Source organism: Stegodyphus dumicola, chromosome 3 (genome assembly GCF_044657685.1).
Source record: "Stegodyphus dumicola isolate Sdum_Otavi_A_Nest chromosome 3, ASM4465768v1".
Taxonomy (NCBI): Eukaryota; Metazoa; Arthropoda; class Arachnida; order Araneae; family Eresidae; genus Stegodyphus; species Stegodyphus dumicola.
In genome coordinates, this window is record NC_140770.1 from 260441980 (window position 1) to 260468416 (window position 26437).

Genomic DNA, 26437 nt, shown 5'->3' on the forward strand with positions numbered 1-26437 from the left:
TGTATCATGTAATGTAATGCATTTTACTTGATCTAATTTAACGCTCGGTGGTGGCAGAACTTGCAGTGTTGGCTGGAGTCACAATTTCATCATGACTCGAAGGCGCCGGAAGGTTGTTGTTTTTCTAGTCAGTGTGTAGAGCTAATGTCTACTTACTTCAGTTAAATATTAGGTGGCCCCTTCACTTCTATGTAACATAACACCACAAGCAGTGGTCTATATGTTAAGCACAAGGTGTGCTCTTGTAAATAGTTCTCTTGGATAAAAGGTTTCAACCTTTATTCTTATTCTTTTGTTACTGAACATCAAGTTGATTAGTGAATTATGTGAGCACGGCAAAGCCTCGAGGGCTATCTGCCTGAGGAGAGGGATGCCTTCGTGGAAGAAAACTATGAAAACGCCCATGCAGCCAGCCGTCCGCAGGATTCGAAACTCTGACTGAACTACCAGTGTTGCGAAACTTTACTACTCGGTGGACTCTGTTGACTAGTGAGAAGTCACTAGCAATTTTACAGAAGGTCACTGACAATTTGTATGCTCTCGTGAACGATTAGACCTTATAACTTGTTTGTTAGCTCCATTCTTGAAGCTAACATTCAAACATAAAATTAAATAAAATTCTGTGTTTTACCGGGGTTAGTTTCATAAAAAAATTTATATTGATTTCAAAAGAGGAAAAAATTTTGAGCATTCGTTGAGATAAGCATAGTTGAAATAAGCAGCATGTATAACAACTTACATATATTACGTTCTAAAAGTGAAAACATTTTTTAGATTGGTAGAACATATCTCATCTAAGACTTAATCTTTTTTTTTTTTTTTTTTTTTTTTTTCTCCAATTCGCAAAACTTTCTAGACAGTGTTCCTTTGAAAATAAATCTGAGAAAAAGTTCAAATATCGGAAAAAAATAAATAATTAGTTAGATGAATAAAAATTAATAAAAAATGGAATAAAAGCTTTACATTAAAAAAAAAAAAAAGCGTCAGTCATCCAATTCTTAAGCTTTTCATGTTCATAAATTCTGCTCCCAGTGCCTGTCCTTAATTCTAAAGTTTTGCCATTTCTAGATTTTTGTTGCTCGGTGTGTCGCTAAATTCTAAACATTCTGTTACACCGTCTGTGTAACTGGCCACAGTAGCTCTGAAACCAGCCCTTATCATATATTCATATTTCTTCTCAGTGTTCATATTAGGAAAGAAATAAAATTAGTAGCTTTTTCTGTAAATTCTAAATGCATTTAGTTTTTTATGTAAATTAACCAGTTGTTTATAATTTCAGCCTTTCCTGTAACTTACTTCCCCACCAGAATGCAAATCATTTAGATAGTTTTTAAATTGAGATTTTTGAATTGTAAGACATTGGCCTCTGCTTGCACGCTGCATTAGTTCCTGCCAGCTGTGATAATTTGTAATTATTCATCTGTGCGTTATCGTTGTCAACATTTAATTTGTTATGACAGTAAGAAATACTAAACCATTTTAGATTAAGATTAAATTGTGTAGTCTTTGACTACTAGTCGACGGTTTTAGTTTGAATTTGACTGTTCCTGTTTAATTACATCACCACGGGCTTTAGTGTATTTTGTTACGATAAGATCATGCCTTTATGTTCTAAGTTCTTTTTAACTAAGAGACTTATTTAAACCTTTATCTGACTGTGTAGTTACTTTCAGACATAACAATAATTTGTTTCACGTCTGCCAGGGTTTGAGACTATTTAACTTTTACCAGATCAATGAAAACCTCATTAGATACATCATCAGAAGATTGACAAGTTAGGAGATAAAGCACTCAGAAACTAGTGGGTACACTGGTTTGCATATTGAAACAAATTTCTAATTGTTAGAAAAGATGCTTAAAGAGAAGGAAATTAATATAAATTAGCCTGAATTTCTAGGAAGGATTTAAATAAAAAAAGGTGCATAAATATTTTGTCAAGTGTTGTTGCTACAAAATATAAATGATTTGTAGCTTTTAATGTGTAATTATCATATTATTGTTTAAGAATCAATGTCATAAATTGCATGAATTTTAAACTGTAAAATGGTATTAGATTGTGGTTTTAATAGTGCTTTTCTTTGTAAAAAAATATTTTAAAAAAATAAAATTTAACAGTGACCATGCAAATCTGTTGTGACTAAGGGTATCTAACTACTTAATTTAATTATTTTTAACTAACTGCTCACCCTTAAAAGTCACTGCTGCAGGTTAAAGCTGGTTATTGCCTTTCATTATCCTTACCATGGTCACAAGATATAGCAAGCAAATGTAAAAATTAATGTAAAACTTATTCTTTGCAGCTAGTGAGACTTAAAATAATAGAAAACAACTTATCACCTCTGGTTCTATAGGAGCTTATTGGAATCTTAAAGTATATTAATTGGGTTACAACCCTAGGAACTCTACATGAAGCTATTATGCCAACTGCATCAGACAGTTAGAGCGTACAGTTTTCTGTTACCAGTCATGCTGACTATGATTTTACTTCTCATTTTAACCTTGCCTTTTGACATAATCAACCTGCTATTCACTAAATCTCTAGACTGAGCAAATATGTGACAAAATGAGACATAAAAGAAAAAGTAAACATAAAACTGTTAGTAAAACATTAATAAAATGTCACTAATCTTCTTTCAAATATGTCCAACTATTATTAGTGTAAAATATTTAATGATGCTTGATAAATTTTTTAAAGTTGATTTTATTTTTAAATTTGTGTTATAATTACCGTATTTGACGGCATATAAGACGCACCCTTATTTAGAAGGCCACACACAAGGAAAAAAGTTTCAATAGTCTGCGCGATAGCACAATACCACAATAACTTAAAGTGTGGTTTCTTTTAGTTCTCACGTTTCATAAAAGCCAAGTAAACAATCATTGAATGCAATTACTAAACATATTTTTATCAAGGAAAATTAACAAACGGCAAGCTATTTTGAACATGATATGTAAATTTCAATAATGAATAAATGAATGAATGGCAAGCAATCAAACATAATACAAAATAAAGCAGAAACAACAAAATGCACAGATTCAAGGAAAACGTTGCCTATCATGAAATTAGACTTTAATCACTTTCAGAACCATAAAGATCCTTTTCACTATCATCATCATCGAAAACGAGAATATCGTCATCACTACTGTTTCCATCATCGCTAGTATCACCTTCTTCGAATAATGCGTTGTCTTCTGTTCCATCAAGAGCATTACTGATTCCGCACTTCTTAAAAAGACTTAACAATTACTTCAGCCTTTACATCCTCTCAAGATCTTTTTACCCACTTGCACACTTGTGAAATAGAGGGCCGCTTCATTCTACCTGAGGGTGTGAGGGCGTGATGTGGCTCTTCTATCCACTTGTTCCATCGTTCTCGCGTTTTTTCCTTAAATGGCTGGCTTATTCACCGATACATCTAAAGGCTGCAATTGGCTAGTCAGTCCACCAGGAATGACAGCTATCTGGGTTTTTAATTTTCTCGCTTTATTCTTTATGGTTTCAGTTCTATGATCTAAACTGATTCAAAACTGAAAGAGTGGGTTTTATTCCACCAGGTCGCCCATATGTTCTGTAACCACAGTTTCATTCCAGCTTCGTCCATTCAGCCTTTCGGATAAACATGAACAATAACACCCGTTGGAAGTTTTTCTTTCGGATGAGTTTTTCTTTTGAATATGAAAAACGGCGGTAGTTTTGACCGACACGTGTGTCGATTCCGATACTGACACGTGTGTCGGCTTGAGTCAAAGAAAGTCTATGTAAAGAAGGAAAGGCTGCATAGACGTAATGTGACCGTCGAACCTGTTCAAACTTCGACATCAGCTTTGAGCTTTGGCACTTTTTGGAGACAGATATTTCACGCATGCGCAAAATAATTATGGCAGATGTAGAAAAAGTTATGTGTGTCTAGACCTTTATCCGGGTTAAAAATAGCATTCAGTATTGAAGGTTAACCTGTGTCCTTCACATATAAGACGCAGGTAACTTGAGACCAAATTTAGGAAAAAAAAGTGCGTCTTATATGCCGTCAAATATGGTATTTTTATTAAATTATGTTTAATAATAATGCATCGCATCCTGCTTACGGATCTCTTTTATTCTTAGGATGATATTACAAAAGGGAAGTTCAGCTATAGATAGTATCTTTAATTGAATTTATTCAGGTCCCTTTTGCTGACATGGTCCTTAATTTTTTTCATTAATGGTCCTTAAGAGTATTCATGTGCAGAAATGTGTAGGAACCCTGTTAAAATTTTATCATTGTTTAAATGTCATAAATATTTCTGCAGCTCTTTTTTAATTTAATTAATTAATTTATTTATTTTTAGATTAATTGAATCTGGAGCCAAAATATTAAGTGAATCTGTGGAAATAGAGCCTTCTTTGCAAAAAATAGCATCAAAACTTCAAGAAAATGAAAAGTTAAAGGAGAGGTTTATGAATCGAACTACATCTGTACAAGTTAGTACAGTTTTATTCACTAATTAGTATATAAGGTATTTCTCCCGCCTTCGTGGTGTAGTGGTCTGCACGCTCAGTGCATAATTGAGAGGTCTGCAATTCAATTTCCGGCTAAGGTGTTGCATATTTTTCATCTTGCCTGCTTCCAAAAAATCCTAATGTCTCTACAGTGGCACCCGAACTAAAAGGTGGTGGATGATGATTCTGCACACCCAGGATTTGGTGATTGGGTCCTCTAAAATCCCCAATCGCCCTTTAAAAGGGGGAGTATGTAAGGTATTTCTCCCACCTTCTTAGTATGCATTCGAGGTGTAGTGGTCTGCAAGCTCAGCGTGTAATTGAGAGGTCCGCGGTTCAATTTCCGGTGAAGGTGTTGCATATTTTTCATCTTGCCTGCTTCCAAAAAATCTTAATGTCTCTACAAGTATATAATTGATTTTGAAAAATCTTGTATAAAAGTCCATTAATTTATAATTTATAATAATTAAGGTAACTAACTGTACAAACAACAGACACTAAATCAATTATAGATATTCTGGACTGAAGTAATTAACAACATAACTGTAATATGAAGTTATTTTCATGTTAACATGAAAACTTGTTGATTGATTGTTGGTTGAGTTGCATTGATTGTTGTTAGTTGGAAAATAATTTGAAATGAAACTTGTAAAATCTATGAATATATTTTGATTCTTTCTGGTTATCTATAAAAAGTCATGAACTCTTTGACAACTTTGTGAATTGGCAAAAGAACACTTCTTTGTCTTTCTTTATGGCTCATAAATACTGTAATGTTCATAAGTAATAATTATTAAAATCATTTTATAGAAAACAAAAAAATTTACACAAAAAATAAGCATCTGTGTGGCTAGTATTTACATTTTACAAAAAAGTGATCAGTGAAATGATGGTTAAATATAAAGCATGTAAATCCTTATCTACTGAAACATGTGTGGCATATGCATGCCACACTTAAAAGTATGCTAAGCAGCTCTATTGAATGTTGAAACTAGCAGCAGAATGCAGTATGCAAGTTCTTATGTATTATCTTGTGCTTTGCAGCATGTTCAGGAAAGTTCATACGTAACTTTAATTTTGCACAACCATTGGCTGCAGACATGTATGTATAGTTACAAAAATGTTTTAAATTATGTAAATATTAATGCTGTGATATTTTAAAATTAAAAAGTCAGTTTTATAAGAATTATGAAATCTAAATTTTTTACAGTCCCTGTAAACCCCTCCCCTTTGCATGAGTGGGAGAAAAAAGGTGCATTGTTCATTCTTTGAAATAATTTTCTTTATATTATATTTTTTAATCATGGTTGTTACTTTTAGATAATACTTTTCTTTGTAGAATTTCATTATAATTGTTTGAATTACATGGTTTCTTCAAATAATTTTTTTTTTTAAATTTCTATTTATTCATTCAAACTGCATATTTTAAGCGTATTTATTGATATAAATCTTCAAGAATTTTATTTGTGTATTTTTTAATTACTTTTCTTTTGAAAGAATACTTTGTGACCCAGACTACAATAAATACATTTGAAAACTGCATTTAGGATGAGTCTCATACATTGCTTTAAAAAGTTTTATCACTGTGCCATTGTTTCACACAATTTTTCAATTCATCCTAATTTTAGTTTCTTAAACTATTACTTTTATTCAAATATCTTATTTTTGAAATTGCAAGAAACAAATATCATAAGATTTTAAAAAAATTTAATTTTAAAATAAAAAAATATTAAATTTTGCAAAAAAAGAAATTTTTTTCTTCAGACATTTTACAAATATATTAAAAATAAACCACTTTTTTTTGTTTGTCTGCTGTACGCCAGAAACATTTCCAAAAATTCTTGGTATTTCTGATATTCATATAAGTATAAGTATCATTTTATGTTCCATCAGTATCTGGTCAGAGTAAAATAGTGAAGCGACTGTTACAATGATACTGAGTATCTTTAGAGGCTAGGCATTTTAAAGGTGTTACTGCATGGTGACGAAGTGGCTAGTACGTCGTACAGCTGCACCACAGGTCCAGGGTTTAATCCCCGGACTGGGCAAGGTTGACTGATGTGGCCAAATTTTCAGTGGACATAACATTATAGACATTCATAATATAATGGAATTTTGGCATTCCACAACATAGTGTTCTGGTCGCATTAGCCTTTCATCCCTTAAGTGAGTCGATGAAATGAGTACCAAGTTCACTTGGGGACTAAACACCGGGGTTCTCAGACAAGCTGACCACTTGCCCAGGGCATATGCTGATGTACTTGGGGGCCAAAGGTCAAGAAAGCAGAAAAAAGGCACTGCAGACCATGGCCCACTAGGGCTGTTGCACCACTGAGTTTAGTTTATTTTAAAGGTGTGGGAGAAAGATTGGTTTCATCAATATAGAAAAGGCTTTAGATGTTATCCATGTACACCCTTTAATAAATTCTTGAATCTTCAACTAATTTGACCAAAACATCGTAGGATCCTCCATTTATGATGTGATATGATGTTCTATGACGTAATTTAAATTCACAATCTTTCTATAAAAAAAAAAAAGAAAAAAATTGGAACAAACTAGGAGGCAGACATTTATTAGCAGGTTATCACCATCCCTTTGTACAAACTGAAGTTCCTGGTAGTACTGGTGACCCAAAAGTCCGTAAACATTTGAAAGTTCAGTATTCACGAAATAATGTAGGTAAAGAAGTAAAAACTGACTCACATACTTGAAATGACATGGGGTTTTATTGAAACCTACCAAAAAAGTACAGAAAATGGCCAACAGATGTGCTTCATATGGTAACAATAACAATAATTAGCATAACAATTGATTTTTAGCAAAGACAGTGTTCTTTATAGCAAATGCTCAACATGTTGGTCGTCATTAATCAGCTGTACTTGTAGTCAAGGGACAAATATTGTAAACAATTGTACAATACTATACAGCATATCTGTAAGTACAGAGAGAAATAGTAGCTGCTGGGTGTTGTCTTTTAGCATGCCTAATGAGGTCAGACGATCACGGTAGAACCACACAATCAATAATCACACAGATTGGGATGAGGGGACCTGGGAGGTCAAGCATGGTGGAAGTGGTGGCTCAGCATGCGATTCTCACCAAACGATGTACACAAGAGATCTTTCACATGTGTAGCAATATGGGGTGGGAATCCTGCATAAAAGTCATACCTTCCAGCAGGTGTTTATCAGCCAGGCTAGAGATGATGCGATTTTGTAACATATCGTTGTACCTCACACCCATCATGCTGACAGTTTGAAAAGCAAAACCTTGCATTTCCTCAAAGAATAAGGGTATGGTCATGATTGATGTGGTAAATCCACAGCACACCATGACTTCCTTGTTATGCAGTGTGGTTTATAAGACAGTTCTAGGATTTTCAGTATCCCAAATTCTATAGTTGAGGGAGTCGACAGACCCTCAGAGTTAGTAATGAGCTTCATTGGTCTGCAACATGATACACAATCAATCACCATCTCACCCCATTTTCTGAAATGCTCACTCTGCAAATGCGTCACAAAATTGGCAGTTAACAGTTCATGATGATGCTGGATTTTGTACTGATAGCATTGGAAGGTACGCTTTAGGACTTTCCGAACAGTAGGGTGTGAAATGCCGGTGCAACGTGCGACTTCTTAAGTACTGACTCTTACGTGCGTAGGCGAACCTTCTAAAGTCTCCATTGTTTCCTGAACTGTCCGAGCAGCAGTAGCACTTGTGTCTGGTCACCCACTATAGTGCTGATTATCTAAAGAACCTGTGGGTTTGAATTTTGTCTTCACAGCTACACCTGTTGCAGGACTTTTCCTGATTTCCTTTCAGCACAGGTCATTTTATACACGATTCTCATGAGGCGTCACTGATGTTTTGCCATCAGTCTGTGTGTCTTTTTATCCCCTTTGGTTTCAACAAAACCCCTTGTCATTTCAAGCATGTTTGACAGTTTTTACATTTCTGCTTGCATTATTCCGAGAATTATTGACTTTTCAAATGTTAACTGACTTTTGGATCACTAGTGTGTTAATATCCTAGTTGTATATGTTAAGAACTTTGATTGTTTTCTTTCTACTTGTATTTCTGAGACTTTTGACTTATCGTCATATTTTAGTGATTTTCTTGGATCTTCAACCATTTATCCTGAATTATTTTCCAAAATAAAAGCAACTTTTGTGGTGTTTCCTCAAAATGAGATGATAATTCAAATTAATTGTCCCACAAAGAGTTGTAAGTATCAACTCCTTAAACCTCTGTCTAAAGACCTAACTAAACAATGTAGCTAAAGCAACCGGATTAAAGCCTAAATGTTACATTGCATTTATTAGGTTTTAAAGGAAGCTAAATTAAATTTAATCATTTGTTTTTAAATTTATTTTATAGGCTGTTCTTTTAGAAAGCGTAGATAATCCACGAAAGAAGATTCTTGTTGGTAATACTCATTTGTATTTTCATCCTGAATCAGACAATATACGCCTAATCCAAGCTGCTTCTTGCATTTTTTATTTGGAACATTTACTTCAAAAATACAAGAATAAGGTATGTGTTATTTATTTCTTATTTTAAAAAGCTGAAATTAGAAAATTTATGAACTTAGATATAACTATAATTAATACTTTGCCATTGATTAAAAATTTCTTAAGTAAGGTAATTCTTATTTTTTGGCCTTTCAAAATTAATTAACTAAGATGATAACTATACATTTACAATCCATTTAGTATAAAATCTGCTGTTGAGATCTACAGGAGCTGGTAAAGTCCTTAAGAGTCCTTAGGGTTCTTTGGACCTTAAAAGGCCTTAATTCCTTAATTTTTCTCATCTGACATTTCCATATCTTTTCTATGATTGCCGTTTGATATGAGAATTAACTTCTGGATGAATATAGAATTCAAACTATGCAGTGCATAACGAAGCCATCGCAAATTGATGTTGCAAGCAGTGAGAAACGGTCAGCCACTTTGAAACAAGTTTCAAATTTTCTGATTACATTTCATGAACTCTTTCAAAATAAGTGTTATCAACTAAGTACCATCTCATTAGCAGTGGGAGAAAAAAATCTAAAAGCTTTCAGATTTTATATAACACCCAAAGGAGCTTTTTTAATGTTTTGTGTGTTGCCTTTATTTATTAAATATCATATTCTTTGCACTTAACCATAAAATTCAATTCAGCAGCAATACGACAAAATAATTTTAAAAAAGCATATCTTTAGAATTTCTAATACACAGTTTCGCACCCTGGAAATAAAATTTATTATTTTATTTTATTTTATTTATTTATTTTGTACAGTGTTGCCATTGAAAATGTTGAGTTTGTTATTAAAAAATTCAATAACATTTTACAAAATATGTAATAGATAATAAAACAAATTCCAAATTTGGACTTCCAGATACCCATATTCGAGTGGAGGACTATTTTATTAAAATTTGATGTCTCTAGGTACTGTTGTGTTTTCACAGTGGGAGAAACATACTACATACATTCATGCAGATTCTTTATTATTGAATTTCTTTAAATATAATGCAGGACTCCAATATTTAGTGGAAACAATTTGAATAGTGAAATGCCATTTACGGTGAACCGACGCAAAGTGCCAAAATGAAATTAATAGCCCTTCTGAGTTGGCCCTTTGCGCTAAAAAAAATGTTTTATGAAAGTCACCCTTATAACAATGAGATGCAAATGTGACCGGCAACATGTCAAAGTTGAACTTCATAAAGCTCACTCTTCCACTCACTGTTATTGAGAAATTCATGGGTAAAAAGCAAAGACTATAGGGTGTTTGGAAAGATGGAGAATATTCCGGAAAAAAAAAAAAAAAAAAAATCTGCTTTAACAATTAAAGTAATCTAATTCAAGGAAGAGACATTTGTGTAGAAAGGTCATTTGCTTCAGCACTACTAGAAACAATGGAGACCATCTGGGACATTCCTGTAGAGAAAAAAATGACGATTCAATTAAAAATAAATCAATAAAATTTTAAAAAAGGATCAGTGATAGTGGTTGGCTGTTGAGACAGTTCAGTTAGATTATAGCTTCTAGGAAAATTTAAGGAACATCTGCCAATTTTGAATTTTTAATCATTTTTAGAAAATCTGCACCAGTTATACATGAAATTAATGTTCACGAATTTTGCTTTTTTTTTTTTTTTTTTTTTTTTTGTGTGTGTGTGTGTGTAAAAACGCTGAAATTTTTCCTAGTTTGTCTGTTTGTTGCCCCTTAACTGTAGCATATATTTCAGGAAAAGGCCCCAAAAGTGGAAAGAATATTTTTTAACTGTTCAGTTTTGTTCTGTATTGTAGCCTTGGCTACTAATGTTTAAAATTAATTTATGACTAGTAACAGCATGAATTATAAACAAATAGCTAAGTTATTGCATTTTATTTTCCAGCTATCGAAATGCGACGCTACGAGCAACGTTTTGAAACCAAAACCTAGCAATCATGAATCAGAACTAGAACTAGTTGCCATTCAGCATAAAGAAATTTAAATATAAATATGAACTACTTATTGGCATTCAGCATAAAAGAAATATAAATATGAATATTAACAAAATATTAAAGTTAATTTTATAAAATAATTAAATATATGAACAAATATATGAAATAAAAAATAATTATTTCTCATGCACTAACTGGGCCACTACACTACTCCCCCACCAGTAACTAAGTTACATTACGAAGATGGAGAAATAGGTAGTAACTAGTATTGCAGTGTTAACCACTATCAAAATAATTTAGTCAGTCCTTGAATCTAACAGGTAACGTATAGTTCTGCCTGTGCGAGAATGTTTTTGATTCACATCCGAATTTGAGTCCGGTCTCTGCAAATTAGTGTAGTCAGGTTGTATCAAATGAGAATTTTCCTCAGCTAAAATATATGCTGGTTTCAAGTGATCCAGGGATACATTAATATGTTTTCCTTTTATGCTAATAGTAAAATATTTGTCCTTGCGATCAATAACAGGAAATGGTCCTTCATAAGGAGGTTGCAAAGGTTTTTTTACCCGATCTATTCACTGAAACACATGAGAACAAGTTTTTAAGTCTTTATGGACAAATATCTGTTCAGATGAATTTTTACGAATTAGTCTCGGTCCAACAACTTCCATCTGTTTCTGGAGTTTATTAGCAAAAGTCTCCGATGCTGTCTGAATACTTGGTTCGCTGAAAAACTCTCCAGGAAGTCTGAGACTCTGGCCATAAACTACTTGCGCAATAGAATGATTGGTATCTTCTTGAATAGCAGTACGCAAACCCAAAAGTAATGTTGGTAACGTGTCCGTCCAAGATATGTTGTTGTGGGCTTTTAATGCTGTTTTTAATGTTCGATGAAGGCGCTCAACTTTGCCATTACACGAGGGGTGGTAGGCAGTAGTGTGTTGTAAATTGATGCCACAGATTTTGGACAAAGCTCGTAATGTATCACTTTTAAATTGGGATCCACGATCACTAATGAGTTTACTTGGCGTTCCGAAACGTGCAATCCAGTTGCTATAAAAGGCTCTTGCGACGTTCTCAGCGGAAATATTTTCTAAAGGAATTGCTTCCATCCAATTCGAAAATCTATCTATGCAAGTAAGACAATAAATATTCCCTTTAGATGGTGGAAGTGGTCCTATGAGATCGATATGGATGACAGAAAATCTTCCTGGTGGTACTTCAAACTCACCTAATTTTGTTTTGGTGTGCCGACTGATTTTAGCTTTTTGGCAAGGAATGCAGGTTCTTGTCCACAACTGTACATCTTTTTTTATGTTAGGCCAAATGAATTTTGATGTCATTAATTTCATAGTCGATTTTATTCCTGGATGTGATAAACCATGAATTCGTTGAAAGACGTGTTTTCTGAAAGCCTGAGGAATATACGGCCGAACATGTTTAGTTGATGTATCACACCACAAATATTTCCCCGAAGGTAGAGAACATTGCTTGAAATTCAAGGAAGTAGTGGTTTGCAAACTCTTCAGTTCTTCATCTTGAGTTTGTTCATCAGCTATTTTATCATAATCTATCGATGAAATTTCATTAACTCTAGATAATGTATCCGCCACAATATTATTCTCACCTTTTACATATTTGATATCAGTCGAAAACTGGGAGATGTATAGAAGTTGGCGAGCCTGTCTAGGTGCTGCTTTGTCAAGTTTTTGACGAAAGGCGAATATTAAGGGCTTGTGATCTGTATAAATTGTAAATACTCTTCCTTCTAGATAATGCTTAAAGTGTCTAACTGAAAGATATATGCTTAATAGTTCTCTATCATAGGTGCTATATTTTTGCTGAGTATCACTTAATTTTTTAGAAAAAAATGCTATTGGCTTCCACGAGGAGTTTTCATATTGTTGCAACACTGAGCCAATCGCCATATCTGAAGCATCTGTAAATAACGCCAGAGGTAATTCAGAATTGGGAAAAGACAACAGTGCCGTATTCACCAGGTCATTCTTGCACGTTTCAAACTGTTTTTCAGCTTCTTCAGTCCATTCGATTTTATGTTTGTCCCTCTTTTTAGCTGCCTTGAGATACGCATGTAACAATGCTTGATTCTTCACTGCATCCTTTATATAACGACGATAAAAGTTAAGTATTCCAAGAAAAGTTCTAAGTTCATGAATTGTTTCTGGTCGTTTGTAGTTAGTAATAGCTTGAACTCTTTCTGGCAAAGGACGGGAACCCTTAGGTGTAATTAGGTAGCCTAGAAACTCGATTTGGGGAACAGCAAAGACAGATTTTGAAACATTAATTCTTAACCCAAATGTATGTAATCTTTCGAAAACTAATTTAAGGTGATTTTCGTGTTCTTCATGGGTACTGGATACAATGAGTATATCGTCTAAATAGGGGAAAACGAATTCTAATCCTCTAAAGACTTCGTGAATAAATCTTTGGAACGTTGCAGGAGCATTTTTTAAACCGAAACTCATTACATTAAATTCGTATAAACCGAAAAGAGTGATGATAGCCGTTTTACATTTGTCTTCTTCTGCAATGGGAATTTAAAAATAAGCTTTGAATAAATCAATTTTAGAAAAAATATTTGTACCTCTTAAAATATGATAAAAATCTTCAATGTGAGGAATTGGGTATCGATCAGGTATCGTCTGCGCATTCAATCGTCGGTAGTCTCCGCAAGGACGATATGAACCATCCTTTTTCATAACAAGGTGCAAGGGGCTTGACCACTGGGAGTTTGATGGACGAATTATTCCATTGTCAAGCATAAATTTAAATTCCTCTTTAGCTATAGCTAAGCGTTTTGGATCGAGCCGTCGTGCCTTTGAATAAACGGGTTGACCATCAGTCATAATAAAATGTGTAACACCATGTTTAATTTGTGTAGGAAAAAGGTTAGGTTTAGAAATTTCGGGATATTTCGACAGTAAATCGAAAATTTTTATGGATTTATTTAATGTGGTTACTGAGTAATCACTGGAAATAGCAGCGACATCACACTGGACACAAAGCTGTGTTACGCCATCAATTAATTTTTTCTTATTTATATCGACAAGCAATTTATATTTGTGAAGAAAGTCAGCTCCTAAAATACCTTTTGTGACATCAGCAATTATGAATGGAAACTGAAAATCACGACGTAATCCCAAATCAAGAGTTAGCGTTTTTATGCCATAAGTGGAAATATCTGTGCCATTAGCTGCATACAGTTTATATTCAGTTTTACATTTATTCTGTGAAGTAGCAGAAATTATGCTTACGTCAGCTCCGCTATCAATAAGAAAGTGCAAATTTGATCTTCGGTCACGAACGAATAAACGAAATTTGCGACAATCCTTCATATTTTCTGCAGCAGCGTTTGCCGCTGAACCTACTGCAGATTCGAGTTTTCTTGGTTTTTGAAATCGTTTTTACCCAAGCACACGGAGGCTTGCATTTTGCTCCAAAACGAAAGTGATAAAAACAAAATTTGCCAGTAGGGTCATATCGTTTACGAGATCGGCTTCGAGATCGTGAACGTGAATTACGTAAATCCGAGTCCCTGCGTCTTGAGCGAATGGTGATTTGATCAATTTTTTGTTAGGAAAGGTAATTCTTTGCAACAAATCATTTGCGGGAACGGAAGAAGCATTAGTACTAAATACTTCTGGTTTCCGATTCATATCACTAATTTTATCTGCCATAGACGCTAACTTGGTTACATCTTCATCACTAACTAATAATATATTTTTTATGGAGTCAGGTAGCTTCTCCAGCCATAAAGTTTTGATTAGATTTTCAGACACATCTGTAGTAGCAACTCTGCAAAACTCTCAACTTCTGCAAAAGTTGGCTTGGTTTCATGTCTCCAAGTTCGATACCAGTAATCAAACGTTTAATCCGTACATTTTCACTTTCTTTGAATAAATGTAATAACCTAATTTTAGCATCCGAATATTTTGTGGCACTATCGTTCGTTACAATGTCCCAAATATTTTCGACGAACTTAGGTTCAAGCTGTGAAACTAAATAATTAAATTTCGTTTCTTCTGAAACGATATTACTAATTTTAAACTGAGCTTCAACTTGAAAAAACCATATTTCCGGTTTATCAATCCAAAAAGGAGGTATTTTTACACTCACCTTATGAAGCTCCGGTGACTGCATCATATCTTTCATAGCAGTTTCAGAAGAGTCATTTGTTGACATTTCGAAAATTAATCAGGGTCACCACGATGTAGCCTTGGCTACTAATGTTTAAAATTAATTTATGACTAGTAACAGCATGAATTATAAACAAATAGCTAAGTTATTGCATTTTATTTTCCAGCTATCGAAATGCGACGCTACGAGCAACGTTTTGAAACCAAAACCTAGCAATCATGAATCAGAACTAGAACTAGTTGCCATTCAGCATAAAGAAATTTAAATATAAATATGAACTACTTATTGGCATTCAGCATAAAAGAAATATAAATATGAATATTAACAAAATATTAAAGTTAATTTTATAAAATAATTAAATATATGAACAAATATATGAAATAAAAAATAATTATTTCTCATGCACTAACTGGGCCACTACAGTATATCAATATAAAAATTACAAAATGGTTATTTAGTAAAAAAAAAAAAAAAAAAAAAAAATACCATATGTACTATTTTGACATACACGTAAAAAAGTAATGGATTACAGACACCTGTTATTCAATTACAGCAAATTAAACAAAATTTTGAAGCTGAAAAACCAGTGTTAATTCAGCAATATGATTTTGAGTATTCAAATACGATACTGCACACAAGCCCTTACCACACTCTGTCTGATCCAGGAGAACCTAAAGTATACTCCTCATCGATATTTGAATCAGACATTGGAAAAAAAGAAAACTTTTTGGTATAAAATTTACTGGAAACAAACAAAACCCAACATGTGTCTATGTTTAGCTGAACACACCTACACCTTGCCCTGACTGAAATCCATGAAAAAGTAGGACCAGTAACACTGTGTATTTTGAAAATAATGAATTAAGTCTGAACTGAATATCCTAAAGCAAAAGGAACTCAGCTCAGGCTTCACAAAATAGAAAAACTAATTTTTCTTCTTTGTAAAGTCAGTTCGAGCATCACAAATATGACACACAGTAGTTGCGCGCACTGGACTCAGGCGACACTGGGAAGGGGTTAAAGCCAGTGCCAGGAATTCGGGTTACCATTTAAACTTATTCTCTTTATTGTGCAAAACATAGTCTTTTTCCTTTTGCTATAATGTGAATTCTTTTGTTGTGCGGTGCCATGTTTGGTGATTTTTAAGATCAGTTTGTTTACAAAAACTTAAGATTTGGGGATTTGTGAATTTCATGGGGATTTTCTTTTTTCTTGGTCTTCTGTCCATGTGCACAGCATCTGTTTTAGCTTCCCCCCCCCAAAAAAAAAGAAAGAAAGAAAGAAAAGAAAAATGCAAAGTTCTTAGCTCTGCAGAGCAAACAGCTCCGTGTATGCATCAACCCGTTTTAATTTTGAAAAATATCAGATAATTACACAAATTAACTCTATGGAATACGCATTTGTGCACTGTCTGTTTCTAAGGAAAATGCCATATTTCTGAAAAAATGAACCACCTTCACTTTCATTAGCAGATGTACTCCACAGTGGCATTACAATTCATTGTAAGAAAATAAAACTCTACATTCTGATTCAGGTATGTGTTGCAAATACGGTACTGAAAGATTTCAAGATTTTAGTTCTTTGAAGTCATTATTTTGATTTCCATTAAAAATAAGCATAAATAATGCAACAGAAAATTTAGAAATGGAGTTCATTTATTTGCAGTGGGATATAAATCTTATTGAAATATTTGAAGATAGATTTTATTAATTTTTATTCATACTTGTCAAATAATATCTCAGTCACAAATTTTTGCATGAAGAATGATCGCATTGTTTGCGAATACATTTATATATGAACAGCTTTTTTTCACCATTGAAAACCCAGTTGATCAGTGAGCACCTACAGTCTTCAATGAAGATAATTTCTCTCCAAGAACAAAAACTTTCTAGATGCCACCTAGTGTCAAACTATAGTAAGAAATAAATAACTTTATAAACATGCAAACATGTGTATTTTTATTTATGAATTAAAAAACATTTAATAAATAAGAGAAAGGGACTATATTGTGTTGTTATTTATTCTTGAGTTTTGTACAACATAGTAAATTTTCCTGAAAACTTAGAAAGAAAGAAAACTAGATATAAATTTCAATTATTTTCCTTTGTGATATTATTGTTTATATATACTTTGATAAGTATATAAAATTTATTGAAGCAAAATTTAAAATTTATTTTAAATATTTTTTTTTTTATTTTGTGAATAAAATTCATTTAAAATACAATCTTCTTTATTCAGATAAGTTATGGATATGACATGAAAAAATAAATAAATAGAGTTCAAGCTTTGAGGTTATCAGACAAACAATTAAAAAAAAACTATGCCATTTATTCCAGTGATCAAAATTTCCTGATAACATTTAAAATAGCAACAAAACATTTATCTTTGTGGTCTAGGCACAGCAGACTTTCCCTTAAATACAAATCTGAGTGGTGTCATGCAGTTGTGATTACTGCACCCATTTTGCCAAACCTTCGAATTCTTTCAATGTTTTGAATAACATGTCAGTATAGCCAATCCTGTAATTTTAAAGATATTCCATTTCTTGCTGATTTATAGAAAGGCAGGTCCAGAATTTTAATATATATGTGTGTGATATTTTAATACGTAGAAGGAACCCGATACTTTAATTTCTGGCAGTCAACATGGCTGAGTGTAAAGGCATACAGGGATACAGGTGATGAAACTGAATTTGAAGAATCATAATCTTTATTTTTCATGCACATCAAATCATTTCTTTGCATACAAGACATTCTTTAATCATAGTTAAGTACAATAATTTTTATGTTCATGGGTTTTGAAGTACGACGTCATTTTAGGCAAGTAGGCCTAGCAGCGCAGAGATGTTTGCAGGGTAGAAGTTAAGAAAAAGAAGACGTAATTCCTCATGAAGCAGTGTTTATACTAGGTAGGTGCATATGCACAGCTAAGGTGCGATTGGTTAATTTTAGGTTTTAGTTCCCTTTTCAAGCGGTGTTATGTATAATTTGGAAGGATCTCAAATTTGGGAGAAAAGATGAACTTAGGGGGAGAACATCAAATTTAGAATATCAATCAATATAATGTTAATCCTTCTTTTTAAAATGCAAAAGTGAAACTGGTTTGCTGAGAATTGTGGTAAGATGTAATCAAATGAAGATCTTACTAGTATATTGTGATATCACACTTATCCATTGCTAGTGCTAAATTTCATTATTTGGTGACTTTTTTTTTTTTTTTTTTTTTTTTTTTTTTTGTTATTGTTAGAAATGGTCAGTGGAAAAATACATAAATACTAATAAATGTGTATATAATGTGTGTCAGTCTACAGTTTATGTTAGCAATAAATCTTCAATGCTACAACAAATTCTTATTTGTTAAATATTTGGAGAGTCAAAAATTTAGATTTTTATATCTTTTTATTCAATATTTTTTTTTATAATTTAATTCAACAAGTGTTGTATACTGTTTAATCTAAATTTATGCAAATTGCAGTAAAACACTATGATGAAGAGGAAAAAAACATTCATTTTCAGATTCAGGAATTCCCAAAATTATAAGTTTTGAATAAATTTAAAAGAACTATTTATAAGCTTAAATTTTACAGGCCTGTGTATTTGATGGAATGTTCATAAGGAATTGAAGATTTAAAATATTAAAACTCTGTTGCATATTTCAGCAACATAGGAGAATATTATTTATAACTGATTTGTCATTATGAATGAATTAAAATTTTAAGTGTATTTTTTAAATTATGAAAGTTTTTTTAATTGTATGCATTATGTAGCTTTTTTATATACATGATTTTGTAAAATAAATTTTCAATATCATGATTATTATTTATTTATTTTAAGGATCCTGAGTGTACTATAGCTTTAATATTAAGTGGAGATTTCAATAGTTGCCCTGAATTTGGTGTGTATAAATTTATGACTGCGGGATATCTTGCTGAGGATTGCATAGACTGGAAAAGTAGTATGTACATTTTTAATCTCTTTTTTTTTTTAATTTTTATTTCAAATTTTAATATTTTGAAGTTAGCGCAAGGCATGCCCACATCAATTTTGTTACTTATTTTATAGACTGATTGTAAGATTACTTTAGAATGCATTTATTTTCTACTTTTGGCCTAAGGGTTATACCATTATTAAAATCATTTATCTATATAAACAATGATAAAAGTTCTTTCAATTTATGCATATCCATTTGGAAGACTACAGAAGATATATAATTTGTATAATTTTGAGCATACGTATTACTTTCATTTCTTCCTAAGTTGCCTTTGCTAATATAAAGCATTATAGTATGCAATAATATGCATATATTGTAGCTGCCAAGTCTCCTTGCTTTTCATTATGTCTTCAGGTAGATCATTAAATCTCCTATTTTTTACTTTTTATTCTTTAAGGAAAACATTTGATGTGTACACCACATGATTTCCTTTTATTATTATTATTAAAGTATTAAATTAGAGTATTAAATTATGTGCATTTTTTTCTTGCATTTCATTAAAATTTCTTGGATTGAATTAAATCTACTTCCTCGATGGCGCATAAACCACAATAAAATAAATGCACTGTTTAAAATTCACTATATTTGTTTACTATAGCGACACTGGTGCTAAGTTCACTTAACAGCGTTATATGTCATTCATTTTATAACTCAAAATGCATGTCATCTGAAGAATTATTTAATCGTTGCCATATGTTCTATTCAAATACTATAATAAATTTAAAATGATGTATAAAAGAAATTAAGCAAACAAAACAAAAAGGAAATAGTTTTTCCCAGATGATTCAGTATTTCTCTTTCAAATAATTCAGTTCTCACTTCCCGTCAAGGCAAAAATACATAAAAACTCAAATTATCTATATTAAAAAATACAAAGTAAATCTTAAACACTTATTTTCTTGAATAAATTCCAGAATTCATTAAGCATAATTTAATTTGCAATAATAAGAGATCTTTGTTGTTGCAAAGTTTACTTTCTCTAGATTGGCAAAAAATCCACTATTTTGCAACTTTCAAATGCAAACAAACATGGCTGCCGTGGTAAAAATAATTACGCTTAGCGGCACTTAAATAACTTTTAAATTGTTGGTAATTCTACAAATATTGCATGCAGATTTACTAAAGGTTAAGGCATAAAAACCTAAACCAGAAAATATCAACATAATTCAATCATTTTTAATATTAAGTTTAGAATATTAAAAAAGCAAAAAAATGCACAATTTACAAACATACAAGAATAAAAAAAACTGAGATCACTGAGTCGAGTAATAGAGCGAATATATAAGGAACTATAGAATGAAATGTATTTTTTAGCATAAGCTTTTAAACATTCTTATTACTTCTAATATATATATATATACACTTATATTTATATGCTTTTGGAGCAGCCCATTGTAACCAAAATACAAGGTGCACATCTACATGTTATAGCAGCCCTATATACAAAATTTCAATGTTCTGAGGCTACTTGTTTTTGAGTTATGCGAGATACATCGCGTACGTACGCACCGACGCCACAAAAAATTCTCTTCAGAATTCATTTTAAATCAATTTTATAATTTGGGGGGAGGGGGGCTTTATTCTGTCCTTACGTACAGATGTCATGTAAAAACTGCATTTGATAGCGGTCAAAATGGATATTTTCGTTAAAATATTATACCTGAAATTTTTCACGATTCCAATATTTCCTTTTTACTTTGTACAAGACAGTAAAAATGAAATTCACAGCTACCAGCTCTTCTGGTGTTACCAGGAGACTCACTTTTTTCACATATCAGAATTTCTGGGTTTTTAACTTTCAACCTTTACCAAGGAAACTCTTTTTAAGCAATAAATGGAACTTAGTGTGTTAATAATACTTAAATTAGTCACATTTCATTCTCCCACCCCTTGTAATTTTCAGCATAATTTTTTTATATTAAATCGTATTTGACTTGAATTGAATTTTAATTTATTGTACATATTTGTAGAACTTTATATGAAGACTTCACCAATGTCTAATCAGTTAACATTTGTATTGAGTTTAGTTTTATATAAATATAGTGAATAAAGAAGTTATAAATTATTAATTTTATTTTCATTGTGTTTAAAAGTACTTTGAAAAATTAAAGCTTTCCTTCAATATTCAGAATTATATTAGTTAAAAGTGCAAGAAAGTTAAATTAACCAAAGAATATAAAATTTCGAATATCTAGTGAAATATAAAGTTATTTAACATCAAAAACATATCATAAATGCTTGAACAACCTAAATCATGTATTATAAAGCAAAATTCAGTTAATTTAGAGTTTTTTAAATTGTGCTGCCATACAGTGTGCAAACCTCCCAGAAACTCATGGTTTTTTGCTCAAGATTTTCCCAATTTTCCATATGTAAAGCTTGGCAACTGTGATATGTAATTTTGGTACTTATGCCAGCACCTGATGGCTCACCAAAATACCACTTCCTACTGTAATTCTTGCAAAGGTTTGGCAGCCCTAAAAGCTGTTCCAAATTTTTTTTAAACAGATCATATTTTTATTTGTTTTTCTTCTCATATTAATATTCTTTGGGGGGAAGAGTGGGGATGGTTTCTTTTTTATTTCAAATATATACCAATTACAGCAAGCGTAGATCTACATAATGTTGTCTTCTTTTTTTTTTTTTTTTTCCCTGGAACAGTGTTTATTAGTCTCATGTTAAATTTTTATTGCATTTTTGTCATGCATTTACTGGATTTGCAACAAATCAAGTAGAAGCAATCTATAATTTCCAGGCATATAGTATTTTGCCAAAAAAAGCCATGACTGTACCATTTCTTTCCAAGTGTAGCTGTACATGGTGAAAAATGCACAATGGAAATATAAAGTTAACAACAGTTGAAAAAGCACAAGAATATGAACTTGGAATTGCTTCACTTGTCTTCTTATATAACACAATTTGTGTAAAAGCAGAGAAAAAGCAGCAGAATAATAATCTCATATTATTTTGATTGTTAAAGAATACTTGTCGAACTTTAGAATATCATTTTTTTAATCTGTTGACATGAAAAATATATTTCATTGATAAAAGGCAGCAATAGATTATTGAAGTTGTAATGCCACCTGTAGTAACCACATTCTGATTAGTAGTGAATTAGTTATGATGGAGAACTATATGATTCAGGAGTGTATAAGTATTGTAAAAACTTAGAAAGTCCTCCACAAAGGCATCCCTTCCCTTAGGCAGATAGCCCTTGAGGTTTTGCCGGAATACATACACCAACTGTGAAAACGTATTACAAACAATATTGTGCTGAAATTGTCCACAAACTGCATGTGTGTTAAGGCAGTGAAAATAGGTCAAATGGAATGACTAAAAAGAGTGGTTTAGAAATTTGAACAAGCAAGTTTAGTGATGGAAAGCAAAAGAAATGGCTATCTTTGTAGCAGATGCTTGGTCAAAAACATTTCTGCTGATGTGCTAATGTTGTTCAGTGTTTCAGAATGTCAGTTCAGTCCAGGTCTTTTGAATTGGATATTTCAAGAAGTACCATGCAGCAAAAGATTATTGCGAATACATGTGCATATCCATACAAGATTTAAATTATTCAACAGCTGAATCCAAATGACCATGTGCAATGTTTATTTATTGGATCTTCGAGAATCTAAAAGTGGATGCTGATTTTGCTAATAATATCAGCTTTAGCGGACATTTTCATCTGAATGGTATGTTACAGAAAATGCGGTTAATCTTTGGATTGTGGTAACTTGGCGATTTTTTGGAGAAAATTTGGCGACCAACCCTGCTACAGCAACCTGCTAGTTTTTGTTTGGACGCCATTTTGTTTTCACGAAGTAAAGGCAATTTTTTTTTTTTTTTACTCAACATTTTTTTTCCAACAATCTGCTAGCCATATTACACTTATGCTAGAACTTTTATGGAACAAAAGTGCTTAATCATGATGAAGATTAGGTGCGAAATTGGGAGAAAGTGCAGAATCGCAAACTGCTTGCCGCGTTTTTAAGAATTGCACGTACACGGTATCCATGTAAACATCGACCTATTTTCACTTGAAAAAACATCCCAGAATTGCACAAAAATGGCATTGTGCACACTCTTGACTTTATCCATGTACACTGCTAAAGTCCTAGCTAGTAACCTTTATCGCCTTACCAAAATGTTGCCAAACTACCTGTTACCATATTCCAAAGATTAGCCAAAAATGCATATCAACCATTCCAAAACTTAAAGAAGAAATCTGACATGTTATCTCAATAATTGAGCCATAAGTCTGTGAAAATATGACTACAGGTTTGTCAAAAGATTGGAATGATATGTGAAAACATTTGTTGAATATTATTTTCCTTATTTAATCAGAAAGTTTACTCTTTCAAAGTATGTTGTTACTTACCAGTTCATGCATGCATAAAGACTAATTTTGTAAATTTAAATCCTGCGCTACTTTTGGGACACTTTTTATATCTTCCTCATCTTTTCTAATGCTTGAGAATGTGTCTTTTCCTGATAACAAGAATGTGTCTTTTCCTGATGCATATAGTGGCATGCATCTTACTTGTGGTCCACTTTCCTGCTTTTCTCATTCGAGCAGTGTCCATTTCCATTATATTTATGATGTAATATACAAAATTAATATATGTGTTGTGAATGTAAAATATTTCATTATGTTTTGTAAGTTTAATTTACATGATACTTTATTTTCATACTTAATATTGAATAACTCCATTACACACAAAAATGTTGCCAAATTGGCAGCTTTTCATAGTTTTGTAAAGTTTGGCAGGTTCGTCAGTATGTGTATCAGGAAGTAAATTAATCAAATAATATTTGTTTTTAAACACAGTACATAATAATCTGAAACTGAAATTGCAGTTAGTATTTAGTGTTTACTGCATTAGATTTCAGTGTGGTGTTTACAAATTTTAATGATGATTAAGCTAAATAGTTAACATTTATTTTTAAATCCTTTTTATCTCTGGATCTCATATTATGTATTCTGTTGAGTATTGATTTTGTTTCCATGTTGGAAAATTACCTGTTATAATTTAAACAAGGTGGGCAAAAATACAGGTTGATGCAGAAACCTAATACAATATAAGTTTTTTTTTTTAGGGAAGGACAAGAAATTCAAATTTAGGATGGACACTTCATTTTCCAATAAATCTTAAGCAGTATTTTATTATGAAAAAATCAAAACATGATCTTTCACAAGAAGTTAAAATTTTATGAGGTGTTTTTCACAAATATTTTCCATTTTCATTTTCAAAATATGAAATTTATTACTCAAGTTATTGAATGTTGCATTAGAATAATATGTTGAAAATGCTATTTCACTAATTAAGGGAAAAAATTAAGAATTATTTTTTATTGCCTCAAGATTTTTTTAATATATTTAGATTGTAAATATATTAAGATTTTTTTAAATATGTTTTTTGTGTTTTGTATGTGTGACATTGTATGTTGTATATTTGCACTTTTATGTGCTTTATTATGTGCTCCATATATATTTATTCAACTAATGTATAAATTATGAAAATAGAAAACATCAAAAAAATTTTGCATGATATAAAAACTTTTAAAGTAGATAATTAGGAAATGTATGAAACAAGTTAGACTTAATATATGTAAGTATTTCACATATTTTGAATATGATCATATATATCTTGATGAAATCATTTCATGCACATTCTTGAATTTTTTTATTGAAGATAAATGTTTATACATATGATTTTTTTTAATTAGATGCAGAAGAAGTTGTTAATGGAATAGCTTTGTCTCACTCCTTACAGCTAGACAGTGCTTGTGGGACACCAGAATATACAAATTATACTGAAGGATTTGTTGGATGTTTAGACTATATATTTTATGATAAATCTTGTTTGGAGGTTGGTGATATTGTACCACTTCCAACACATGAGCAAGTGACTGAATATAAAGCTTTACCAAATAAAGTATTTCCCTCTGATCATATTGCATTAGTATGTACTTTAAAATGGAAATAAATTTAATTATTTAAATTCTTTTCTAATGTGTATTTCATCAGCTTTTACAATTTATATAGCCACATTTATGGTTACCTCCAGAATAATACTAAAATATTTTTTATGACTTGGAATTTGCAGTAGTAAAAATGTTAAAGACTAACAGTGTGTAATAAAACACCAAAAGCTGTTATTATTAATTTTTGTATTAAATCACATATTCTGAAGAAGGATGAGAACCTAGAACTCAAAAAGTGAGTTGTAAATATTATATGGATTTGGAATTTTATGAAATTAATGCCATTTACGATATTGCAAGTAACAAAATATTTGTTTTATTCACCACAAAGAATAAAATTTGAATTTAATGTGATCTGCTGCTGAATATGATCATATTTATCCATGACACTTATGATAATTAAGGGATGAAAAAAATATCCTTTAAACTATCAGTGGATTGTAACTTAATATGACTACAAGCATATAAATGTTTACTACAATTGTATTTTAATTAGGAAAAAAGTCATTAATAGTTGATTAGTAATCAGTATCCACACAAGTGTTAAATTCGGCATAATTCATGTTAGTTGGAGACATTTTTAGTTTTCATCATAGATTAAAAGGCTGGCATGTTTAAAACAGTTCTATATTATATTTTCTGAGATTCTATTCCAAGTCTTAAATGTTGCCTGAAATCAAAATCAAGATTCTTACTCAGAAATATTTCTCTTGTTGAGAATTTCTATAATATATTTCAAATTTATTCAGAGATTTTATCTTTTATTTCACGGCATTATTTCAGTTTTAAAAATTCATTCTATAATATTTTAATTACATCAATTGAATTGCTGATCACAATAAGTGATATATTTTCCATATTGTAATATGCAAAATGTGGGACTTTGACAGTTTGATAACAATATTAAAATGGTAAAATTAATTGTGATTACATTAAGTGGTGCCTACTGTATGTAATTCTCTTGCAATCTCTCAAAAATATATGATATAAAAATCTCACTATTGCTTGTTTTTGTATTAGAATTGCTCCCCCCCTGAAGTGTAATCATTGTTTTTTTACCTAGATGGGGTTTCAGAATACTGTTTTAACTTCTATTGTTAGTTTAACTTACTGCAAATGAAATTGAATTAGCTTTCAGAATTTCATAAAACACAATTAAAACTGCCAAATACTTTATGTACAAAATGTATGGCTCCTTTGGAATGTTTTAGAAACAAACTCGTCTATTTAAGTATCATAGAATCCTCATTCTTCAAAGTAATTACGATAATAACTACCTCAGATAACTGAAGGTTTGTTTAAATTAGAGACTAAATTTTAAATCATGTCAGTTTTCCTTTCAATAAGCTTTTCTGAATTTGTTTATTTGAAATTCTTAAGATGTTTATTTGTGTA

General features: G+C 31.6%; 1 protein-coding gene across 1 annotated transcript in view; it reads left to right on the forward strand.

Annotated features, from left to right (window-relative positions):
• LOC118196566 (2',5'-phosphodiesterase 12-like) overlaps positions 1 to 25059 on the forward strand; it is a 52626-nt gene extending 27567 nt beyond the window's left edge. Inside the window, exons 4-7 of the mRNA XM_035368037.2 lie at positions 4330 to 4462; positions 8859 to 9014; positions 18907 to 19027; positions 24785 to 25059. Of these exons, the coding sequence (XP_035223928.1) occupies positions 4330 to 4462; positions 8859 to 9014; positions 18907 to 19027; positions 24785 to 25044 (670 nt within the window). The 3' untranslated portion in view covers positions 25045 to 25059. The remainder of the gene's footprint in view (positions 1 to 4329; positions 4463 to 8858; positions 9015 to 18906; positions 19028 to 24784) is intronic.
• The last annotated feature ends 1378 nt before the right edge of the window (positions 25060 to 26437 follow it).